This window comes from Felis catus, chromosome B4 (genome assembly GCF_018350175.1).
Source record: "Felis catus isolate Fca126 chromosome B4, F.catus_Fca126_mat1.0, whole genome shotgun sequence".
In the NCBI taxonomy this organism is placed as follows: Eukaryota; Metazoa; Chordata; class Mammalia; order Carnivora; family Felidae; genus Felis; species Felis catus.
In genome coordinates, this window is record NC_058374.1 from 122,434,188 (window position 1) to 122,446,431 (window position 12,244).

General features: G+C 34.2%; 1 protein-coding gene across 2 annotated transcripts in view; it reads right to left on the reverse strand.

The window, feature by feature from the left end:
- The window catches only part of NUP37 (nucleoporin 37), a 41,699-nt gene that overhangs the window by 17,880 nt on the left and 11,575 nt on the right, over positions 1-12,244 (reverse strand). For both annotated transcript variants that reach the window (XM_006933973.3, XM_003989175.6), the window contains exons 4-5: positions 9,598-9,670; positions 7,819-7,913 (exon numbers count right to left, since the gene is read on the reverse strand). In XM_006933973.3, the coding sequence (XP_006934035.1) occupies positions 7,819-7,913; positions 9,598-9,670 (168 nt within the window). The remainder of the gene's footprint in view (positions 1-7,818; positions 7,914-9,597; positions 9,671-12,244) is intronic.

Genomic DNA, 12,244 nt, shown 5'->3' on the forward strand with positions numbered 1-12,244 from the left:
ATTCAGCAGAAACTACAAGTTTATCATCACAGAGGTGAGAAACTAGGTGAGGCTGCCCCAGGGGAGAATTAACATCTTACTTAACTTACATAGACAGATTTTTGAAGGATAGGAATTCTGAGAAATTTTGTCACATTTAAAAATAAATTCAAAATTAAACTCTCAACTGCAAAGAAATACCATATGGTAGTTTTCAAACAGATCATACAGAATGATTTCATCTTCAAGGAATTCAAAGTAGAAGAACTTTTCCTTTAACTAACATAAACACCAGTAATACTATCCAGGAAATATTAGCATTTTATTATTTCCAAGAAAAATTTTGATAAACTTTAGAACCTAAAATTTGACTATATGTAATAAATGAGGAAAAGGACTCCTTGTTAGTGACATAAATGGACTTTCAAAACAAACCTGAAAAATGTTTATGGATCTGATTCTCATTTATACAATTCACTTCCTGCAACCACACGAGGGCCACATAAAACCAGCTTAAATTACTGCAATCACTGATATGGTAATACAATTTATGTGGTAATGGTTTTGGATTTCATCTACAGGAGCACATAAGAGAGAACAAAGAGTTGAATATTAGAGAGAGGTGTGACCAGTACCTGATCATATAAAAGTTTAGAAAAGTCTTGTATCACTTTCTAACTTTTACTCTACTATAATCTTGCACTGAATTGAAACTGCACTGAATTGAAAAAGGTCTGCAAATGTGATCAACAGGTTTTAGTATAACTTTTGGATAGTTCTTATAAAGAAACAGATCCTTATGTTCCACACAAGGGAGGTAAACTATTACCAAACCTAACACAAACTGTTTATTTATCCTATTCTTAAAGCTCTTGTTATAACTGTGCAATAATTGATCTTGATTTAAAATGTTACAAAAAATTACATGGAATTTTGGAAGGCAAGCAGAGAACTTTATTTCTGGATTTATTTAACCATAACATTATAATAAATAATATAAATTCTCCCGATTTCACTTTGTACCTGGAATTACTTAGGCAAAGTTTATTTGCTCCTGAATAGGAATTCACTGAAGGCTCTCAGTCCCCTTCTTTCTGTTTCCTGCAAGGACTATTTTTAAATAGACTGCATATTCTGTGATCCCAGTTGGGGTCAGGGAGGGGTAGGGTGGGGTGGGTCAGAACACCATCTTAACTATGGATTCTGAAGACTCTCGAACGTACATAAACAGAGGTAATATGGAAAGAACTTGGCTGGCATGGGGTTCACAGAAGACATTTGATAAACATTTTTTTTCCTCTTGTATAACTTTTCAAAAAACAATACAATTGGCTTAGTGAATATCTTAGGTAATTTAGTATTCCTTTATCCAATGATTTGGTTACATTCCTAAAAAAATCTTATTTTTTATTTTTTATATGCTACCCCTTTTCCCATTCTTTTTAAAAATGATGACAGCTAGAACATGACAACTACTAATATCCCATGTTTTATAGACAAAGAATAGCACATTACATGCTTCTATTATTTTAGTCTTAAACTAAGAATCCCTTGGTTTCTAGAAGCCAATTTTCCTTCACCATAAATTTTATCTAATATTTAAAAAGATTGTTGGGGGGGGTGGAGGAGGAAAGAGATTTACTTCTGACATCCTTTGTAGTTACAGTGAGTACTGGGTCTTCTATTTCTTTTGTATCCCCCAAAGTACTAAATGTTGGCTATACTAAACGTGTTTAATAAATACTTGTTGATCTGACTTGTTCTTACGGAACGGTACTGTTTTTAATATACAAGAACATCTGTTATTTGGCACTGACTGGGAATGAGATGTTCTGTATTAGTGAGTTTTTAAAATAATAAGCTTAACCCATTAAATACTTAAACACCATTTTTACCTTCCTTTGGAGGTATGGGATAATAAGTCTTTCTAAATGAATATGTATTTATTTACTTCTCAAATATAATAATAACTTTAACCTTCTTTTGATAATGCTGGGTCATAAGTCTGAACACCAGTAGTGACATTTTCCTGTGCATATGCATATACATACATATACGCATGTATGTGTGCATATATATGTGTGTGTAAATATTTACATATGGTGGACATGATGAGGGCCATAAAGGAGATGGTACCGAACATGAGGCTGAATGGCTAGCAATGCCGTTGTTTACTTGGGAATTTCTTTTCTTAAACACATCTCCTGTCAGATGCTTTGTTTGTGGTGGCAAGACGTGACAAGTACAGGGTTGTATTCATTCCTTCTCCTACTCACTCACTGAGTACTGCCACAAGGGCACTCAGATGCTATGATGACTGACTCTAAGGTAGTAAAGCAAAGCTGACCCTGAAAAATACCTTATTAGTGCAAAGGCCATAGCAATCTCCTCTAGAATAATTTTCCTCATCCTCTAGAAAAGTCTGTTTCTCTTTACTCTTCTTCCTCATCTGTAAACTGCACTAATGAAGTAGGAAGAAGGAACATGACATCTTTTCAAGAACTGGTATAGAATGTTTTAGCAAAGGTATCTTTCAAACATTATAAACTCTACATAAGCGGAAGATAACACTTCTGCAGACGTGACTCTAACCACAATTGTGTCAATTTTATTAAGCCCTACAGAATGCTTAATTTTGAACAGAACACACAGGTTATCTGAATACTTACTTTTTCAGTAATATAAAAAGACGAAAACTTAAAAAGTGTCAAACTGGAAACAGCATAATGTAGTGAGCAAGACTGCCTGGGATTCCCCTCTGTAAAAGGGGGAAAACCTACCACATAAGGGTTTTGAGGATTAAATGAATTAATCCATCAAATGAGAATGAAATTTAGAAATCCCACTAAAGGCGGGAGCATTTCAAGATACAAGATAAAGTTTTTGCAATCTTTGTTAGTATTCCATCCCATGGAATAACAGTGATTTATTTTGATACTATCGATATAGAAACTGATTGATTTCCAAGAATATTATCCTTCCTTAGTTTTTCAACTTGACATCCTATAATAAGACTGTGTTATTTTTACTTTGAAAACATTATTTCCCTCTTTCACTTTTTTCTATTAAGATGGACATGAGTTTTAGTCTAATAACCGTAGTTTCACTCAGACACACTGAGTTATGACACTGCAGAACTCCAGATGGCACTATTTACATTGTACTTGATACAAACCATATCCCTGGAATCCTGAAATTTGGCAGCCTTGTCTCTGCCTTATATTTTCCTATCATCTTGTTTTTCTGATATTCAACTTTATTCATTGTAAAGAGAGACAAAGACTACCTGAGTATATACACACCACACTTTTATTCTGTAACAATTAGTTTTCTTTTTTACAGAAATGTATAGTACAATTAAGGCACTAAAATAATTTTTTGTGAATAGATATTTTGATAGCTTATATTTTCTATGAGTTTCATTTATGACTGTATATGGGCATTATAAAATATTTATTTTAAAAAGGGGATATTGGGACTGATAAGAACTGCTGACTTAAATGAGAATTCAATTTTCTTATAAACCTACATAGATCACAGAATATAAAACTAGATGAAATTTTAGATTACAATTTAATCTCTCATCTTCTATAATAACATTTCAGATTATGAGTAGCCCTGTGGTTCATTGTTTAAATTAATGAAGTTATATCACAGAATGTAGAGAAGTAAGGAAGAGCTGAAATAGTTTAGATACAAATATGTCTTCTCATGCCAGGTGAGTAGAGTGCAGGTACTAGGGTCAGACTGCCTGATACTCCTGTTCCTCTACTTAACAGCTCTGTCCCTTTCCACAAATTACTTGGCCTCTCTTTATCTTATATCCCCATCATGTAAATGAGCATAAAAATAGTACTTATCTCAGAGTTGTTGTAAAAATTAATTAAATTTACATAGGTAAGTGGTGGTTAATATACAGTAAAGCACTCAATAAAATATTTAGTAACGTTTTTGCTTATTAATATTGCAATTCACTTATAGAAAACAAAATATCTTCGTGATTCTTGGAGAAGCCTAAAATGCCTTCGTCTGAAATGATTATTCACAGGTTTAAAAATAAGTCAATGATTACTGTTCACTGCCTTTCTACCTCCCTGTCAACTCCCAAAAGGGGGGAAAAAAAAGTCAGTGCTTACCAAGTACCTAGCTAGCATGGTGCCTGGCACATACTAGACACTTGATACTTGTCAACTGAATGGACTAGTCTATATATTAATTGAGTCTCAATACATTTGTTTGTCCTTTATACAAGTGACGATTTGTTAACAGATAGAGTGACATGCTAGTACAAGTAAGAACTATCTTCATTTTGTCTGATTCAGAATTTGGCAATTTTCAATAAAATACATAAACTTTATGAATCTGTTCAGGGGATATACCGTTTTGAAATGATGTCCCTAAGGCCATAAATCTAGCTAATTATAATACTGTGTCTCTCTTGGAAATGACAAAGTCAAACATCAGAAAATATGCATAGATCAAAATATTTATTTTAAAAATTATTTAAGTTGGCATGGAGTCAGAGAGAAATATTCATTCTACCCTTTATAGTACAAAATGTTATCTTCTAAGCATTTTCTAGTTTTAGCTAGATATTGTTGAAGACTTTTGCATCAATATTTGTAAGGGATATTGGTTTGCAGTTCTCTTATAATGCCTTTGGTATCAGGATAATATGGGCAACATAGAATAGTTATAAAATGTTCCCTTCTCTACTATTATCTATAAGCATTTTGAGACACTGGTGTTGATTCTTCATTAAATGTTTAACAGAATTCACCAGTAAAGCATCCTGTCCTGGGCTTTCTTTGTTGGGATGCTTTTAATTACTGATTCAATCTCTTTGTTTGTTATAGGTCTATTCAGATTTTCTCTCTTTTCTTGAGTTTTGCGAATTTTGTGTTTCTGGGAATTTACCAGAATTTTATCTAGGTTAATTTGTTGGTGTGTAACTGTTCATAGCATTCTCTTAAAATCCGTTTTATTTCTGTAAGGTTGGTAGTAATGTCCCACTTTTTCTGATTTTTCTGATTGGAGTATTCTCTTGGTCTAGACAAAGGTTTGTCAATTTTGCTAAATCTTTTCCAAGAACCAACTTACAATGTCTTTGATTCTCTGTGGTTTTCTATTCTCTGCTTATCTCTGCAATAATCTTTACTTTCTTCCTTCTGCTATCTTTGCGTTTCCTTTGTTCTTTTTCTAGTTCCTTTAAGATATAAACTTAGGTTACTGATTTGAGTTCTTTTTTTTTGTTTTTTAATATTTCTTTATTTTTGAGAGAGAGACAGTATATGAGCAGGGGAGGGGCAGAGAGACAGGGGGACACAGAATCTGAAGTAGGCTCCAGGCTCTGAGCTGTCAGTACAGAGCTGGATGTGGGACTTGAACTTGTGAACCATGAGATCATGACCTGAGCCAAGATCAAGAGTCAGATGCTTAAACACCTGAGCCACCCAGGCACCCCTGAAATGTTTTTCTATTGTAGTCTTCTCAGAATTCCTTCTTTCCTTTGTTACTATGAAAGTGTAGGATACCTACTACTCTTCCTTACTTTAAACTTCTTGATTTATGCTGTTTCTTTTAAAAGTTTTAATCTATATTGCTAAGCTTTTGGACCAAGACATTTGACTTTAATAGCCAATTGGAATTATCCTTTACTTCTGATTGGTGAACTAAGCTGACAAATTCTAAATTTAGCTCCTTAGCTACTGCTAAAATGATGTTATCAACCCCCAATCTCAGTGGCTAAGAAAAATAAGCATACATTTCTTGCTCATGAATCTGTAGGAAGCTCTATTTCATAATGCCACATGGGTCCATATTTGTTCTATGTGTTTCTCATTCTAGGACCAGTAGCTATCTAGGCCACTCTCATCTTACAGAAGACAGAGGACAATAGGTCAAGACAAACCAGGTAAATCAGATAAAGTGTCTGCTTGTATCATACCAGCTAACATTTTGTTGGCCTAAACAAGCCACATAGCTAAGCCCAATGGAGTGGGAAAATCTCCTTCCATGGGAAGAGGGGAGGGAGAGTATTCATTTGCTGAACAATAACATCATCAATTGCAGTATAGCAAAATAAGGCAATTAGGTGCAACAAAGTTTTTTTTAAAAAAGTTAAATTTATTTAAAGGACTTACTTTGAAGTTAAGTCTTTCTCCTTTTTAGAACAATAATGTTCTTACTTTCAGAAAATGATGGTAATAATAAAAGGCAGTAGACCTTTTACAATTCTTACTATTTGACAAAATAAAAAGTTGGCAACCCTTTTTCAGTCCCCAAAATTTTAGGACCATTTTACTAGTCTACAAAAATCCCCAATTCTACAACAAGAAAAAAAGTAATAATAGACCACTGAATGTAATCCCAGGTCTTTGGCTATTGTTCACTATTCAGAGGCTGTTCCTTGGCTTGCAAAGACGCTCATTTTCCCCCTTCTCAGGTTTCATTATTCCAAATGCTTGTGATTAGGAAAGTCCATGTGTTACAGAACTAAAATGTCATTATTTATATCTAGTGATCTATTCTAACTTTTACCTTAAAAATGGTCCCATTTACTCTTCAGCTCTCTATACAAACTTGGTTTTGTAACATGTGAGGCCCTAAAATCTTAATGGCATGTAAATCTTTCATGTCCGTGACATGAAAATTTTAACAGGCAGTACATAAAGAATAATGGCCTATGACTCTATAACTTTAAAAGGATGAGCTGTTATGATTAAAATTTAACAAGTTCCTCGTGGCTTTACTTCCAATGTGAAAAGACACATATTTAATGGTTTTATATATATACAAGTGTTTATGAACACTAATGATTTTGTCATCGCCTCATCAAACATTAAAACTATGTAAAATAACAGAGCTGTGGGGTATTTTTCCTCACAGTACTGTTAAAGCAAATGAAGTGATTGGCACTCCTATAGAATTCCCTCATTTCACTCCTGACTCCTCAGCTTATTTCCACCTCCTACTCTTCGTCTTATTCTTTACTTGTGATATTCTCCAGCTTTAGGCACTATTAAAAAATGTTATAGCTACCTCATCCATTCCAAACTTGGGGTGAGGTGGAAGAATGTGATATTTAAATGCACTACATCTACAGGAAACCTTTATTTTTTATCTCAAAAAAATTTTTTTAATGTTTATTTTTGAGAGAGAGAAAGAGAGAGAAAGAGAGAGAGAGAGAGAGAGTGAGTGCACACAAGGAGGGGAGGGGCAGAGAGAGAGAGACACACACAATCTGAAGCAGGCCCCAGGCTTTGAGCCGTCAGCAGAGTCTGACTCAGGGCTTGAACTCATGAACTGCGAGATCATGACCTGAGCTGAAGTCGGTTGCTTAACCGACTGAGCCACCCGGGCGCCCCTACAGAAAACCTTTAATATAGAGACTTCCAAATTTGTCAGAATAGGAAATTTCCCATGAGTCTTAGTTTAGCAAATGAGATTTGCAATTCATTATTAAACAACTTTCAGACAGGATCTGTGAAATAACTTCACAGTATGGCAATTGCCTTTTAGTATCCTACTGATCTTACCCGATATTGGAGAATTTGACCCATTATATATTTAAATTTCATAAATGTACACATCTAAAATAAGAGGCAGAGAGGCACCTATGAGTCAGCAAGGGACGTTTCCATTAACTGGGATGAGAACTCAACTTACCAGTTGTGAAACTCATGTTTGTGTCATGCTTACAATTTAAACCAAGTATACTTCTTTTATAACATTTTATGGAGTATATATACAAATTAAATTTTCTCTAATTTTTCTAATGTAATTCTCATTAAAATAAGATGAAAATTGAAAAATGTGGCTTTAACATAAGCAACATACCTGCAGGTATGATCATCACTCACACTTGCAAGTTCTTGGCCCTCTTTGGGCTCAAACACCAAACCATTAATGAAATCTGAATGGCCCTCTAAAATCTGATAAAAGGAGAGAAGTTAATAAGTACACCGGAAAATAACCTACAATATTCCTACCTAATATTTTTACTTCACTGACTTAAAAGCTTTCACTGCATGCTTCCCTTTTCTATAAATATTTCTTAAGCAATTTGCTATTTTTAAAGCATGATTTATACACCCACTTTTCTGGAAGGTTTATCTTGGAAAGAAGCTGATCATTCAACACACAGCTATTAGCTTGATCTTTCTTTTCTAGTATGCATTTCTTACAAACACACACACGCATACACACACACACTTTTTTAACTGTACCTGTCCTCATATCACCTCCTTTTATTACATAAAGCTTAAGCAAAAATTAAAGCTAGAAGAACTTTCTAGGGGTACTGAGATAGAGTCCCCCTCAACTTTTTAACTCGCATCTACTGCTCTGCACACTCTTTATCTAATAAACACATATGGATTTCACCTTCTAAGGTCTTTATTCACTTCCTCAATGTGACTGCCATCACCGGGGACAGTTAGTATTAGAAGCCCATAATCACAACAACTCAAAAATCCAGTTTTGTTTTGTGGCAAGAACATTTAAGCTCAAAGCTCATTTAAAAAAAAATTTTTTTTTAAATGTTTGTCTGTTTTTTGAGAGAGAGAAAGAGAGAGAGAAAGAAATGGAGTATGAGCAGGGGAGGGCAAAGAGAGTGGGAGACACAGAATCTGAAGTAGTCTCTAGGCTCTGAGCTGTCCGCACAGAGCCTCACGTGGGGCTTGAACTCATGAGCCATGAGAAGATCATGACCTGAGCTGAAGTCTGTTGCTTAACTGACTGAGCCACCCAGGTGCCCCTAAGATCTACTCTTAGCAACTTACAGGTATGTAACACATACTGTTCATTATACTCATTATGCTGTACATTAGATTCCCAGAACTTATTCATCTTTTTTTGTTTTGTTTTTTGTTTTTTTGAGAACTTATTCATCTTATAACTGGAAGTTTATACCCTTTGACCAACATCTCCCCATTTCCCCCATCCCCCAGCAACCACCATTATACTGTTTCTATGAATTTGCCTTTTTAAAATTCCACATATAATTGAGATCATACGGTATTTGTCTTTGTCTTATTTTACAGGGTTATTTATTATACTCATAGAAAACATATATATAGGGCTTACTATACACAAAGCTTTGTTCTAAATGTTTTACATGAATTAGCTCTGTCAATGCTTATGGTCCTTGAGGCAGATACTATGATTATCCCCATTTTACAGATAAGAAACTGAGCACAAAGAAATTGGGAACTCGACCAGTCACACTGTTACTAAAGCGGTAGAATTGGGCTTCAAACCCTGGTAGTCTGGCTCCTGTGTCTGTGATCTTAAGCACTTTGTAATCCCACCTTGCCCTATGCTGTGCTAATTGTTGGTTCTCTTCAAGTCTGACTCAACTCTATGTGTGTTCATGTTTATTACTCTACTACTATACTGAAATGTGAATTTCTAATTTTCATTCATTTGCTGTGCCTATGTAATATTTTAATAAATGCTACCAGATCTATAACCTATAGTCCTTACTATAGCCTAAAACAGAGTCAAATAAAGTAAGATGACATTAAATGTCATTTTAAATTGAGATAAATTCAATTAAAAAAGCAAAAGTAATACATGTTTCAAAATAGAGAGTTATAAGTATACTTGTCAACATACCTTGTATTCATTTTTATCTTGAAGGTCTGAAGTAAACAACCTTATTTTCATATCAGCAGCTGAAGTACAAAATCTAGAAGTAAAAAAACAAGACCCAACACAAATCAGTAATTAGAGCTATAAGATGAAACAAGGACGAATCTCACATATATAATGTCAAGTGAACAAAGCAGGGCAAAAAAAAAAGGATATTATTATTCCATTTGTATGAAAGTTCTTAGGTAGGAAAAAATAGTTGATAAAATAGCTGATAAAACTACAGAAAAAAACTCAAGAAGATAAATGATTGCCACAATAATCATGAGAATAATTACCTTTAAGGAGAAGGGAGGTTAATTAGGAAGGGGCAGGGGGAGACCTTAGGTACTGGCAATGTTTTCTATTGCCTTCCATGGGTGATCATTACATGGGTGTTTGTTTTACAATAATCATGTTAAACTGCACATGTACTTTTTTTTTTCTTTTGTACTTTTGGGCACATATGCTATATTTCGTAACATACAAATTAAAGATAAGAAAAAAATAAAAAAAACCCCAAAGCTTATACTACCTAATTCTTCTTTGAATTTCTCCCATTATTGTTTTGGGTATTCATACTTTCCCACTCAGAGGAAACTCTAGAACAGACCTGTTACAACATTACTAATGTGAGGGTCTTCTAAAGTAGATTTCCCCATAGTGATGTCATAAGAAATCATTTAAAAATCTCTCACCAAAATATCGTTTCTAAAATAGAAAAAGGCTATTTTAGAAGGTTTTTAAAATAAATATCTCAAGCAAAAGGGTTTATAAAGAAGGTATTAGTAAAAGAATAAGGCCAAGTTCAGTAAAAACATCAAAGAATACAGGCCTTACAGGGACAAAGATTATTTACTTAAAAAAGAATTAATGAAAAGAATCTCATTAAGATTAAAAGAGGGGTGCCTGGGTGGCTTGGTCAGTTGAGTATCTGACTCCTGATTTCAGTTCAGGTCAAGACCCCAGGGCTGTGGAAGTGAGCCTGGCAGCAGGCTCCATGCAGAGTATGGAGCCTGCTTGAGACTCTCATTCTCTCTCTCTCTTTCTCTCTCTCTCCCCCTCTCCCTCTCCCTCTGCCCCTCTCCTTGACTTGTGTGCGTGCTCTCTAAAAAAACCCAATTTTTAAAAATTAATACATAAAATTAAAAGATAAAACACACATACAAAACTTTATGGAAAATCTTGTGGTGTTCTACTTTTCTCCAAACTTTGCTGCTTAACTTTATACATGGTAAGTATATTTACATCATCCTTTAATAAACCATAAAGACTCAGAGAACAGAGGTAAGGTGAAGAGTTACTCTCCAGCAAATGTGAAAGAAAAGCAGTGGGGATGAACAGAGAGACAGAGAGATGGAGAGAGAGAAAGAACTGACGGTAACTAAATGCTAAAGATAAAACACTAGGAATGGGTTCTTTCTAACTATAAGTTAACGATGGTAAGACAGACACAAAGTTATATACCTCAGTCATCTTGATAGACCACTCTTCAGGCATGAAAAAAATAGTATCTACTTTGGATTACAAATATAAAAAAGTAAAGTAAGAAATATAAAAAGCACAGTTTAATCACAACTGTGTAAAACTATTTATGAAAAAAATAGAGTACTGGGTGTGTAGATGGCCTTTAAAAATGTTTCTGTATATTCCAAATTTGATACAGTAAATGTGTATTATTTTTATAATAAAAATAAATAATTTATTTAAAAACAAAATTGTGCTGCCAGCTTGCTCTAAAAATACTGTCTTTAAAATTAATGGCTGGTTAACGTGCCAAGTTTATTATACATTTTTGTAGAGTTCTCCCCGAAATTTGAGGCTGCTTCTCAAAAGGCAACAACGACAAAAAAGATGAAACAGTATAGCATATCCATTAAAAGGAGGACAGGAAAACAGGCACCAAGCAGAACCATGGCAAGAACAGTTTCTACAGCTTTAAAAATCTGCTAGCGAATGCAAAGAGACTGCCTGACTCTTGTTTAGCTTCAGATTCTGTGAACACTTCCTTTTAATATAAAAGGAAATGAACAGCAAACTGGCTGCTGACAATGACTTATGTATGTTAACAAGCACTGTCGTGTGGATTATTTAAAATTCAGTTAGCTAAAACCTGTAAAGCTTCTAGAAGAAAACAGCACATCTTCACAATCTTTGTTTCAGGCAACCATTCTGTAATTAGGAAATAGAATGCATATGAAAAAGTGCTCAACATCATGAGTCATCAGGGAAATGTCATTGTGGTACTAACCAAATTAAAGACTGACAACAATTAAATGTTTTAGAGTTGGTAGAGGAAGTGGAACCTCTTTAGATTATTGGTGGGCACATAAAATGGTAGAAGCACTATGGAGACTGGTACTTTTTAAAAAATGTTAACATACATCTATCCTCTGATTCTACTCTGATTCTCTTAAGAGTAGGAGCAATTCTACTCCTAAGAGAAATAAAACCATGTATCTACTAAAAGCTGTATATAGGGACACTCAAACAACTTTAGTCATAATAGCTAAAAACTGGACACTGCCCTAGTGTTTATTTACAGGAGAATGTTACAAACAAATAGTGGTATTTATACAATGTAATGCAATGCATTACAAAGTAACAAAATAAATGAAAAGAAAAAGAAAAG